General features: G+C 37.6%; 1 protein-coding gene across 1 annotated transcript; it reads left to right on the top strand.

The window, feature by feature from the left end:
• The first annotated feature begins 10,942 nt into the window (after positions 1-10,942).
• Positions 10,943-12,972, top strand: LOC145035181 (uncharacterized). The gene is made up of 7 exons (XM_078983770.1): positions 10,943-11,828; positions 11,895-12,034; positions 12,116-12,182; positions 12,327-12,447; positions 12,489-12,614; positions 12,723-12,755; positions 12,801-12,972. Exons 1-7 carry the CDS (start codon positions 10,943-10,945, stop codon positions 12,970-12,972), a joined length of 1,545 nt encoding a protein of 514 aa, XP_078839896.1.
• The last annotated feature ends 251 nt before the right edge of the window (positions 12,973-13,223 follow it).

Genomic DNA, 13,223 nt, shown 5'->3' with positions numbered 1-13,223 from the left:
TCCACCACTAAATCCACCACACAGACTCCAACCACTACTAAAGGAAATAAAGAAAACACGCCTATGATGGCTTGATTCATGAACTGCTACAATAACTTTGTTGCTGGTGAATTAGTTCCTCTAGTTATGATTGGAGAACTCGATCAAATAAGAGATGGAAATATCATGATAAATTGCTATGGTGGTGTTTAGGTTGAAGAAGTTCACTCAATGAACTGGAAAGAATAACTGGGGAGTGAATATGGATAAGAAAGTAGACTTTAACATGAGTAAGCTGAGGTGTTACAACTGTCACGAGGTAGTTAATTTTTCTTGTGAGTGCACCAAGCCAAGAGTGGAGAATAATCCTAAGAGGGCTTTGGTTCCCGTTGGAAACAACATAGAAGCGCCTCTGAATAATGAGTATGCTATCGTGGCACAACAGTTTTCGTGGGAAGATTAGATGCAGGCTCTCAATCTTACTAAAGATGGAAGTGTTGGATAAGGTTTCTAAGTCCATAACTATATTTGGTATGTACTTGACACGACCCAGTGTGGTCCATTTGGCTTGCATGGCATCATGCATTTGGATAGACTAAACGAGAGAAATAACACTTGTGGTTTATTAATATATTATAAGTTCTAATATATTAATAGTATTATTTAATTAGTATTGATCAAGAATTAATTAAGTGATCAAACGATAACTAATTAAATATACGAGTTGATTATGTAAATCATCCATAATTTGTATAGTGGGCTAAAAGGCTCCATGGATTATCAAGTTGGGTTAAACCCATAGGATGCTCCATAGGAGTTACAAACCCATGGGCTGTGGAAATGAAGAGTCATGTTACATTAGGGTTTACATGGTGTAACCCTAGATGTAACACACTATATAAAGGACATCATACTCACCAAAATTGGCTACATGAAGTTACAAGAGCGCTAGGCCGATTTTTACAAGTGTTATACATACTCAAAGGTCATTCCAAAGCATTTGGTGTTGTGTGAAGCATTTGAGGCAATCACATTTGGGGTTCTAGGCTCTCAAGGTTTTCAAGGAATCAAATCAACTACAAGGTATGTAATTCTAGCCATATTTTAGATTAAAAGTTCCCCCTGTATGGTAGATAGGATTATGAACCTTGGAAATCATATTTTTCATGTATTTTAGATAAACATAGTTCCAAGGTTTTCTAGGGTTTCATGTACACTTAGGGGTGTTAGAATGCTCAAAACCCTTCAGTGGTATTAGAGCCTAGGCTTGTTTGTTAATACTTGATGCAAAAATAGTGAAGAAATCGAAATTTTGAGTTGTCTGTAAAGGGGATGCGACGAGTCCACGGGGAGGACTCGACGAGTCCAAGTGAAAATGAAATCAACTCGGCGAGTCAGTTCGTGTACTCGACGAGTTGACCAGTTAGAGTGCAGAATTTTGATTTTTGATGCTAGAAATGGACTAGAAACATTACCCTAAACTATTTTGGTGTTGTAAAAATTCTTTTAGATGGTGTAATGGTTGTTCTAATCCATTTACAATGGCTAATATATATTCTTCATGATCTTATGTGTTCATATGTTCTTGAAACTTTGATATGAATATTCATGTTCTTATGAGTTTTTGATAGATCATAGGAATTACTTGTTTAAATGTTTAATTCATGATCTTTATGTGTTTTAATGGAGTCCATAACTTGTCCTCAAGTTATGGATAACCAAAAGTCTCTTTGTGTTAAAAACCAATAAAAGAACACATAAGTTATAAAATGAAGAGTCTTCATTTTAATAACTCGTAAGTTATGAATTTAAAAGGTTTTGTAAAGTTACAAAACTTGCGCTCAAGTTTTGGAACATGTAAAGCCACTTAATAAACTTTAGTTCCAACCCCTAGATTATTAAAAATTAAAAATCAACCCTTATACTTTATAATATTTTAAGTTAATATATATATATATATATATATGTATAAGAGCATGTCGTCTTACCGTTAGTAGGTTTCATTCACGAAGCCAGTCTATAAGGGGGTATAAGGTTGCTCCCTAGATAATGGCGGCTTAATGGGTGTCCACTCTCACCCACCGCTTCCTTGATCGGTGGAGGGTCGTTAGCCGAACGGGTAGGAAAATGACTTATAAATTCTCATTAAAAGTATGATGAATATTAAAAAATAACTAAATGTTTTATTAAATTCCCTATCATAGTTAGTTTAGGAAAAATGTGAATAAGGTGCTAATCCATGAAATTACACTTTACACTTTGTTTAAGTCGTTGGTGGAGAGTGTGTGGTTAACCGACACAGTAACTTGGACTTAATAAGGTAGGTAAAGGGTGACTTAAGGTTTCTCATAGTATCGGTGGAGCATGTGTGGTTAACCGGCACATCGATTGAGTGATGAACTTTAAGGGTACCAAGTAATTTTCATGGTTACCTCACACCTCGTTTTGTGATCCTGGGTATCCCAGTCACAAAACTTAGAGGGCTCACTCGAGATTGAAACATGTCTTTGAAAAGTTCATTGAATCTTAAAAGAATCTAGGAATTTCTAAGAACCAATTAAAAAACCTAATATTTATATTTCGTTTTTCATGGTGTAAATTGATGAATCATCATTCACCTACCTTTCAAATATGTTATACCTTTGATTACGGCATACCTCTACTAAGTTATGATATATTGTGATTGGATCCTAGCCTTAATATTACATTTGGGTTCTATATTAAGGAATATCATTATATCTAAACTAATCTTGCTCTCTTCATTTCAAATGTCTTCCAACAACACTGCTTTTGGCTCAAACCCTACTGGCTCCTTTTACCTCATGAACCTATGTGGGAGGGTCATCTTTGATGGTTCCCACTTTATCGATTGGATTAGGAACATGACGATGGTGAGTCGCAACAAGTACAAGAAATATGTCCTCGATAAGGAGCTAAAGGAGATCGATGAGTCCGCTACTACTCCTCAGGAGATCGCTGACTTTCGGACTCATCAAAGAGATGCCACCAAAATGGCATGCATCATGATCGCCACCATGACAGTTGAACTCCAGAAGTCCTAAGAGGACTACTAACCTTTTGAGATGCACCAAGATATGATGGAAAGATACCATGAGAGTGCTCGTCAAGAGCGGTATGAAATAATCTCCTCCATGATAACAACCAGGATGAAGGATGGCGAATCCGTCATGGGCCACATGCAGAAAATGCAAAGGTATGTGGACCATTTGCTGAAGCTTAATGTGAACTTCCCCGAGGAGCTTGCAATAGATATCATTTTGCTCTCCTTACCCTCGTGTTATGATCAATTCCGCATGACATACCACATGAATCATGAAGAAGTCACACTCAAAAAATTTCAAGAGCTCCTAAAGACCACAAAAACAAGTCTTAAAGGTAAGTCGGTTATTAACACTCATACTCCTACTCCAAACTCCACCCCTATCTTGGCAATCGGGAAAGGTAGAGGGAAGAAGAGGAAGAGCTCTTCGAAGGGTACCAAGGCTAGGACCCTTGATGGCTCTTCTTCAAGTGGAACCAAGAAAGGTTTTGTCACTCCTTGTTCTGAACCAAAAGAGGCTGAATGCATCTATTGCCATGAAAAGTCGCATTGGAAGCGGAACTACCTAAAGTACCAGCAAGATGTGAAGGATGTGAAAGTTACACCCAACCATGCAGGTATTTCCACTATTCTATCTAACAACTCACCCTATTCTAACTCTTGGGTCCTTGATTTAGGTTGTGGTATTCATATATGTTTTGATTTGCATGGACTAAGAAGATGTGAGAATGTGGAGCATGGAAAGATAAACTTGATCATGGAGAATAGGAAAGCTTCACCTATCACCAAGATTGGAGTTTATTATTTGTTGCTAAGTAGTGGGTTTACCTTAGATTTGAATAAATGTTGTTACTCGCCAGAAATGGCAATAAATATTATTTCATTTCATGATTTGTACAAACAAGGGTTTACCTTTTCTTTTGATAATGAAATTGGTGGAATAGATGATTTCTTTAAAAATGTTCTTTATTTTAAAGCATTACCTTGTAATGGGTGTATGAAGCTGTATCTGTTGTAGATAATCTAGGAAATAATGTGTTGTGTATTGATTCTTCTGATAATAATAACTTGGATAAAGCATGATTATGGCATTGTCGTCTTGGACATGTAAGCAACAAACGCATATAACAACTCCGAAAGGATGGAGTCTTGGAGTCATTTGACATAAATTCAAATGATAGTTGTGAATCATTCTTACTTGGAAAAATGACAAAATCACCCTTCATTGGTTCTTGTTCTAGGGGTGAAGGTTTGTTGGATCTAGTGCACACGGATGTGTGTGGACCCTTCAAATCTGCCACAAGGGATGCTAATCCTTATTATTTGACTTTTACTGATGATTATAGTAGATATGGATATATCTGTTTAATCAATCATAAGTCAAAGACTTTTGAAAGGTTTAAAGAGTTTAAACAGGAAGTCGAGAATCAATTAGGCAGGAACACTAAGATTCTTCGATCCGATCGTGGTGGTGAGTATCTTAGTATAGAGTTCCTCGACTATCTTAAGGAATGTGGGATTATCTCACAATTGACACCTCCCAGGACACCACATCTTAATGGTCTGGATGAGAGGCGTAATCGAACCATGTTGGATATGGTTTGGTCCATGATGAGTCGAGCTTCACTACCAATCTCGTTTTGGTGGTATGCCTTAGAGACTTCCGCCTATATCGTTAATCTAGTCCCTACAAAGAAAGTTGCCAAAACTCCTCAGGAGACGCGAGACTCATGATAAGATTGAACCTCGAAGTGAGAGGTGTATTTTGATCCGCTACCCACAGAAATCCTTTGGTTACCTCTTCTACAGATCTGGTGACAATATGGTCTTTGTAGCAAGGAGGGGTGTCTTTCGAGAGAGAGAGAGAGAGATAAAGAGAGAGAAAGAGAGAGAGAGAGAGAGAGAGAGAGAGAGTTCATAAGCCAAGGAAACAGTGGCATGCAAATTAACCTTGAAGAAATTCAAGAGTCAGGTGCTGAAGGAACTTCAAACCCTAGCATTCAACCTGAGGATGAAACTCCTGTTGAGCCAATTGACAAGTTTGAACCTTTAAGGCGTTCCACAAGGGTTAGGGGTGCACCTGAGCATTATTATGGTTTCCATATTACTGTGGAAGGTGAGACAATTATCAGTGATGAGACATTGGTAAGTCTGGATGAACCTAACAGTTATACGGAAGCCATGGCAGGCCCCGAGTCTTCTAAATGGAAAGAGGCAATGGACAACGAGATACAGTCCATGTATAACAATCAAGTTAAAAACTTGGTTGACAATGTACCAGGTTGTAAGACAGTTGGATGCAAATGGATCTTCAAGAAGAAGATCGACATAGATGGTAATGTACACACATATAAGGCATAGCTGGTTACAAAGGGCCTTTCTCAAACTCTGGGAGTTGATTATGATGAGACCTTTTCACCAGTTGCAAAGATTAAATCCATTAGGGCCCTGTTATCCATCGCTGCATTTAATGATTAAGAAATATGTCAAATGGATGTCAAAACCACCTTCTTTAATGGAAGTTTGGCAGAAGATGTTTACATGTGTCAGCTAGAGGATTTTGTCAGTACTGAGTACCCTAATAGAGTGTGTAAGCTCGAGAAATCCATTTATGGATTGAAACAGGCACCTCGCAGATGAAATCTTTTCATTGATAAGAATGTCAAAGAATTTGGCTTTTTGAGGAGTGAAGATGAATCTTGTGTCTATGTCAAGGATAGTGGGAGCATAGTCAGCTTTTTGGTACTGTATATGCATGACATACTACTCATAGGAAATCACATCCCAACCCTGCAGGAAGTGAAGTCATGGATTGGGAAGTGTTTCTCTATGAAAGACCTAGGAGAGGCTGCATATTCAAGGGATAAAGATTATGAGAAATTGGAGTAAAAGAATAACTGGACTTAGTCAGAGCACTAACTTGGAGAAGGTGCTGAAGAGGTTCAACATGAAGGACTCCAAGAAAGGAGAGTTACCCATCCAAAGTAATGCCAGGTTGAGTAAAACCCAGAGCCCGAGTACTGAGGCTGAGATAGCAGAAATGAGTCGACTACCTTATGTTTTTGTAGTGGGCTCGATCATGTATGCTATGACATGCAGTCCTCCTGATGTGGCCTTTGCCTTGAGCATGGTCAACATATATCAGGGGAACCCTACCAAGGGTCACTCGACTGCGGTAAAGAATATCCTCAAGTACCTGCGGAGGACTAAGGACTGGTTCCTTACCCTCGGTGGGAGTGATGACTTGAGAGTTGTAGGGTATAGTGATGCTAGCTTTCAGACTGATAGGGATAATTTCTGCTCTTAGTCAGGTTGGGTCTTTACCTTAAACGGAGGCGCAATGACTTGGAAGAGTTCCAAGAAGGAGGCAGTGGCTGATTCAACTTGCGAATCAGAGTATATAACAGCAAACGAGGCAACAAAAGAGGCCATATGGCTGAAGAACTTCATTTGAGACCTTGGAGTTTTACCAGCTATAAAGGAGCCAATGGAAATTTTCTGTGATAGTGAAAGTGCAATTGCCTTAGCCAAGGAACCAATGGAACATGGGAGATCCAGACACATTGATAGAAAATACCATTTCATCAGACATCGAATAGAAGGACTCCTTGTGGAAAAGAGGGTATCATTAGATGAAAACCCAGCAGATCCCTTCACAAAGGGACTGAGTCGGGTTAAGCATCTCCAGCATGCTCGGAGCATAGGGCTGAAGGATGATATTAGTTTTAGTATTTAGATACTTTTGAAATTTGTAAAGTGTAATTGAAATTTGATGATGAATAAAAGTTGTGTTTCTTTATGAGTAAAGTGTTGCTATCTATTGTCAATCGTTTACTATATTTCTTTTGCATGTTTTGACTTCCAGAATAATTATGTTTGGTATATCATATTATTCGAATTCTCCACAGTCGGTCATATGTTGGAGGTAGGTATGAATCAAGACTGTCATGAGTTGATTGTACAGGTCTAAGTTGTTGGATATGGCTACAACATTCATGAGTGGTCATAAGTTCTAAGCATTGGACTCAACCCAGGCTCACTAGTATCACTTCATGGAATTTATCTCGAGTGATCGTGAGACGGTAATATCATATAAGTCTTCAAACCAAGAGATATGACTTGTTCCCTATGAGTTGGTTATGCATTGATCGTACGAAACCGCATTGGTAACTCGATGTTATAAAAGATACTTTTGTGTGTGATTCAACAAGTAGTAGAATAAGCATATGAGTCAAATTTTATTTATTCCTTCTTGGATTAGAAGTGATATCTGGGCCCCTTGATGATTTTGTTTTGACCTATGTACCGAGCTCGGTCAGAACTGAATTGATGTGCTCAGTTTAGTTCTTTATCAAACAAATCGGAAATCGGGAAACAATCTGTTGGACAACAATTAAGAAATTGTTCCATGTATTTGTTTGGCTGATATCTAGAACAGAGGATATTATGATCACCTATCTTAAATGGCGCGTCATCATCTTCTCAGTTCCGAAGACCTTGAAAGAGCTACGATTGTTGATCAGTTCCTGAAGTCAGACTTGCAGATATAGTTATTAGACTTATCCAAGTGGGAGACTGTTGGATAAGGTGTCTAAGTCCATAACTATATTTGGTATGTACTTGACCCGACTCGGTATGGTCTATTTGGGTTGCATGGCATCATGCATTTGGATAGACTAAATTAGAGAAATAACACTTGTGGTTTATTAATATATTATAAGTTCTAGTATATTAATAGTATTATTTAATTAGTATTGATCAAAACTTAATTTGGAATTAATTAAGTGATCAAAAGATAACTAATTAAATATATAGGTTGATTATGTAAATCATCCATAACTTGTATAGTGGGCTAAAAGGCTCCATGGGTTATCAAGTTGGGTTAATCCCATAGGATGCCCCATGGATGCTCCATGGGAGTTACAAACCCATGGGTCATGGAAATAAAGAGACATGTCACATTAGGGTTTATATGGTGTAACCCTAGATGTGACACACTATATAAAGGACATCATACTCACCAAAATCGGCTACATGAAGTTACAAGAGGGCTAGGCTAATTTTTACAAGTGTTATACATACTCTAAAGTCATTCCAAAGAGTTTGGTGTTGTGTGAAGCAATTAAGGCACACACTTGGGGTGCTAGGCTCTCAAGGTTTTCAAGAAATCAAATCAACTACAAGGTATGTAATTCTAGCCACGTTTTAGATTAAAAGTTCCCCATGTATGCTAGATAGTATTATGAACCTTGGAAATCATATTTTGCATGTATTTTAGACAAACATAGATCCAAGGTTTGCGTGGGTTGCATGTACACTTAGGGGTGTTAGAATGCTCAAAACCCTTCAGGAAGAGCTAATCTTGCCCAGATTGAAGATGGTGAGGATGCAGATTTGGCTGAGCAGAAGATGATGGAGTTGTAGTTCGCTTTCATGGTCTCCACCACTCCTACCACAAAAGAGGTTAGTGAAATTTCATACTCTAAATCTTGGTTGATAAAGTTAATAAATATCGTGAGCAAAATGAGTTAATACTTAGAGAAGTTTTTGATCTTAAAAATGAAATCTATGAAATTAAGAAAGTAAACAAGCCTCTTAAATAAAAACTAGATGCTCAAAAAATATCTAATTAGGATTAAGGAGGAATATAACATTAAAAGTGTTCACTGGTGTTATGCTAAAGAAGAAATTTCCAAATTAACTGTCGAACTTGATTCGTTAAAAGCTAAATTTAAGGATGTTGAATTTAACTTTAAGAAATTTGATGTGTCAAGTGAGATAGTTGAATCTGTGATAGAAAAACAATAGAAATGGAAAGATAACCAGAAAAATGGCTTAAGGTATCATAGTGCTCCACCTCCTTTTAATGATAGTTATGTTTTTGCCTCTTGGACTATAGAAATAGAAAAACCTGCCCAATATGGGTAGCCCCCTGTATCATTTTCAGTTAAGACTGAACATTCTGGCCTCACTAAAAGTGTACCTCATGTGCAGATCAAGTATTAGTAAAAGATGAGGACATTAATAATGCTAGCTCTGTTGAAAACCTTTCTAAGACTAACGTTTCATTTTCTTCTATTTCAAATAATTGTGTGAATAAAGATATTAAAAATGTTGCTTTAGACTCTTTTAAAAATTATGGTGATGATGCTTTTAATTGAAATTCAAATAGTACTTTTTTTGAAAACTTAAGCCACGTAAAGTTGTGAAAGAGTTTGATAAATGTGAATGTGCTTGTTGAAATTATTTGAAACAAAATTCTTTTGGGCCAGGACTAAGCTCCAATAACACTTTCTTGAAAACACAGACTTGTTTTAATTGTGGGACTCCAGGTCTAATTATTATAAACTGGCCACATTGTTCATATGCTCCATTCTCAGAATTTTGATGGACGAACGTGCCAAGGAGGAGATCTTCCAAAAGAAATCCTTCAAGGTCACATCCCCATAATAACAATTAGAATGATGACAAGGCCAAGAATATGCCCTTCAAGGAGAAAACGAAAATTGACTCGAGATATGGCTCAACCAAACCAGATCAGGTGAGGTCAAAGTCATCTCAAGGGTTTTGCTACAGCTCGCACTTACAATACTAGCCTAAATCAAAAAGTATTCCCATCCCAAAGGGAAGTGAAACAGGTCCCATTCGCTCCAACAAGAAAGTACACAAACCAAATTACCAACGGGTACCCAAATTCTTTTCTTCCAAATCATTAATTGGAAAACAGGATATTGTATGGGAAAGAGTATCCCGAGTTAATAGTAACGGTCAACCAGTTTCAAGATGGAATGGGTTCCTAAAACTAATTAATCCCGAAACTTGTACAAGAACAACTATGGAGGAATATCATCAGACCATGGTATGTTGATAGTGGTTGTTCCAGGCACATGATAGGAAACATATCTCAACTGCACGACATTCAAAACATTAATGGTGGTTATGTGTTCTTTGCGGGAGGAGGAAAGGGTAAGATCACTCAAATAAGGACCATTACAAATGGTGTGTTGATGTTTGAAAATGTCAACTTCGTTGCTGAATTGAAGCATAGTTTGTTGAGTGTCTCTCAAATATGCGATAGACACTTCTCAACTCATTTCACCAAGAAGGAGTGCTTAATTCTAAAGCTTGGTATCGTCACACTAGAAGAATGGATCTTGGTGAGATTAGAATGTCAAAACAACGCCAATATCATCGGCATGATTGATGAATCATAACATCCAGAAGAATGTTACTTGACAATTCTCAAAGACTTTTGAACAAAATGATATACTCTAGCATCGTCACCTCGGTCACGAAAATGCAAAGAATCTAAATCGTCTTGCCAAAAATGATCTTGTTTGAGGTTTGCCTATCAAATATTTTGTCACCTTCGAGAAATGTGTGGCATGCACATAGGGAAAGCATCATTGAAAACTGCACAAACCCAAATTAGTCAACTCAATCAACACACTTCTTCAATTTCTTCACATGGATCGCTTTGGATTAATCAGTGTTCTTAGCATCGAAAAAAGCTCGTACTGTTTGATTATAATAGATGGTTACTCACGTTTTGCCTAGGTATTCTTTCTGGAGAATAAGAGTGAGACTGTAGAGCTTATCAAGAGGTTCATCTTCTTGATTGACAATTAGACCAATGAGAAGGTGAACGACATTCGGTGCGACAATGGGAAATAATTCAAGAATGCTATTCTGGACCATTTATGTAATGAAAATGGGGTGCAACGTCAATAAAGTGCTACTCGCAAAACATATCAAAACGTTATTGCTGAGAGAAGGAATAGAACCCTAATTGATGATGCTAGAACAATGCTTTACGACTCAAAATTACCGGTGTTCTTTTCGGCTGAGGCTAACAATACGGCATGTTATGTTCAGAACCAGATCCTAATTAGAAAACATCACATGAAGACTCCGTATGAAATCCTCTACGGTCACAAACTAACTATTTCTCATCTTCGCACTTTTGGATGCCCATGCACTATTCTTTATCTTGAAGCCACTCTAAAGTTCAATTCAAAGGTTGACAACTGCTACTTCGTCGGGTATGCTGGATGCATTGCTTATCGGGTCTATAATAAAGTTACCAAGCAGATCGTGGAGTCCTTTGATGTCCGGTGGCAAGAAGAAAATAAGACAGATGCTCCAGACACCCTTGATTGGTTATTTGATTCCGTTGAGTTGTTTAAAACATTTTATGTGTTTTCATATAATGTTTCAGGTACCCATCCAAACGCGTGTGGATCAAGTAGGGACGATGAAGAAGAAGTGTTCATTTTAGAGCCTATTAGGCCATTGATACTGCAGGATGAACCAACAAGCTTTAATGATGGCACTCCAACTCCCCAACCAGTAGATGATGACACACATGTTGAATCTCCAAAAAAGGATGACGATTTACTAGTTTTGGAAGAAAATGTCACCTCTACTGAAAATGTCGTCTCTCACTCTGAAGAAACTTTTGATTCTTGTTTTATGTATTTTCTCTTTCCCCAGAGAATTAATTATGAGTATGTGGCGAGTACATTATATGAATTACGATCGTCGGATAGAAGTGATTCAGTCGCAAGAAGGGAAGAGAACATCATGAATCTTCCTGTCTCTTCACAAGCGGTGGATCATAAGATTTCTCCAAGGGTTCAGTGTGGCCATCCAATCGAAAATGCTATAGGTTCCCTGGTGGATGGAGTCAAAACCAGAAGCCAAAGCAGATATGTTAACGAATTTCTATATTCGTGCTTCAGATCCCAAATCAAGACAAAGAATGTTGAGATGGCTCTTAATGAACCAAGTTGGTTAGATTCCATGCATGAATAGCTGAATCAATTTAAGAACCTGAAGCTTTAGCAACTGGTAGAAATTCTTGAAGGAAATAAGTCTCTTGACACAAGATGGGTTTTTCACAACAAGCAAGATGATAGCGGGGTGATTGTGCAAAACCAGGCGCGTTTGGTTGTTCGTGGTTTCAGGAAAATAGAAGGTCTTGATTACACAGAGGTATATGCTCCCATGGCTCGACTGGAAGCAATTCTTATATTCTTAGCATACGACTCCTAGATGGGTTTCACTTTTTATTAGACGGATGTCAAAACTGCCTTCCTATACGGAGAAGTAACAGAGGAAATCTACGTTAATCAACCGTCAGGTTTTCGTCAACTCAAAATTTCCAAATCATGTGTACAAATTGGACAAGGCACTTTACGGTCTTCATCAAGCCCCTCGAGCTTGGTATGCCACTTTGACCGAGAATCTATTAACTCATGGGTACACAAGCGGCACGATTAATCAGATGTTGTTCATCAAAGAGTGAAGAAAGACCTCATTATTGTTCAAATCTACATGGATGATATCATTTTTGGGTCAAAAAATGATGAACTATGTAAAGATTTTGAAAAGGTCATGAAGATGAGGTTTGAGATGAGTTCTCTAGGCGAAATGATGATGTTTCTAGAATTGCAAGTGCAACAGGATTCTTTGGGCATTCTACTCCCATGGCTAAACAAGCTGTGTTGACATCAGGTCTGGATGGAGAATCTGTTGATCAAACTCTATATCGATCAATGATTGGTTCTCTAATGTATCTGACCGCTAGCAGACCAGATATACTCTTTGTAGTTTGTCAATGCTCGCGCCATCAGGCTAATCCTAAACTTTCTCATTTAATTATTGTCAAATGAATTTTTAGGTACTTTAAAGGGAGACCTAAATTGGGTCTCTAGTATCCTAAAAATCATGAATTTGATCTTTATGCTTTTGCTGACAGCAACTATAGAGGTTGTGACATTGACATAAAATCTACAAGTGTTAGATGTCAATTCTTGGGAGACAGACTGATCTCGTGGCACTGCAAGAAACAACAAACTGTGTCCACTTCTATAGCTGAGGCTGAATACGTTGCTGCAACTGCATTCTGTTCTCAGGTCATCTGGATGTAATATCAACTGCTAGATTACAGTTTGAATTTTCTTAACACTCCTATCATCTATCATAATGATGTTGCTATTCAAATTGTTAAAAATCCAATTCAACATTCTAAAACCAAGCACACACACACACACACACACATATATATATATATATACACACACACACACACACACACACATATATATATATATATATATATATATATATATATATATATATTAAAGTTCTTATTATACGATATTGGTTTGAGGGTAAGTTT

This window comes from Lactuca saligna, chromosome 3 (assembly GCF_052625555.1).
Source record: "Lactuca saligna cultivar CGN05327 chromosome 3, ASM5262555v1, whole genome shotgun sequence".
In the NCBI taxonomy this organism is placed as follows: Eukaryota; Viridiplantae; Streptophyta; class Magnoliopsida; order Asterales; family Asteraceae; genus Lactuca; species Lactuca saligna.
This window is presented reverse-complemented; position numbering and strand designations above follow the sequence as displayed.

Bases quoted from the DNA above. Each gene is read 5' to 3' on its own strand.
- LOC145035181 (XM_078983770.1), top strand. From the start codon at position 10,943: ATGAAGACTCCGTATGAAATCCTCTACGGTCACAAACTAACTATTTCT. The intron at 11,829-11,894 runs GTTGGTTAGATT...AGCAACTGGTAG, and splicing joins GATGGCTCTTAATGAACCAA to AAATTCTTGAAGGAAATAAG. The intron at 12,756-12,800 runs GTATCCTAAAAA...TTTTGCTGACAG, and splicing joins AGACCTAAATTGGGTCTCTA to CAACTATAGAGGTTGTGACA.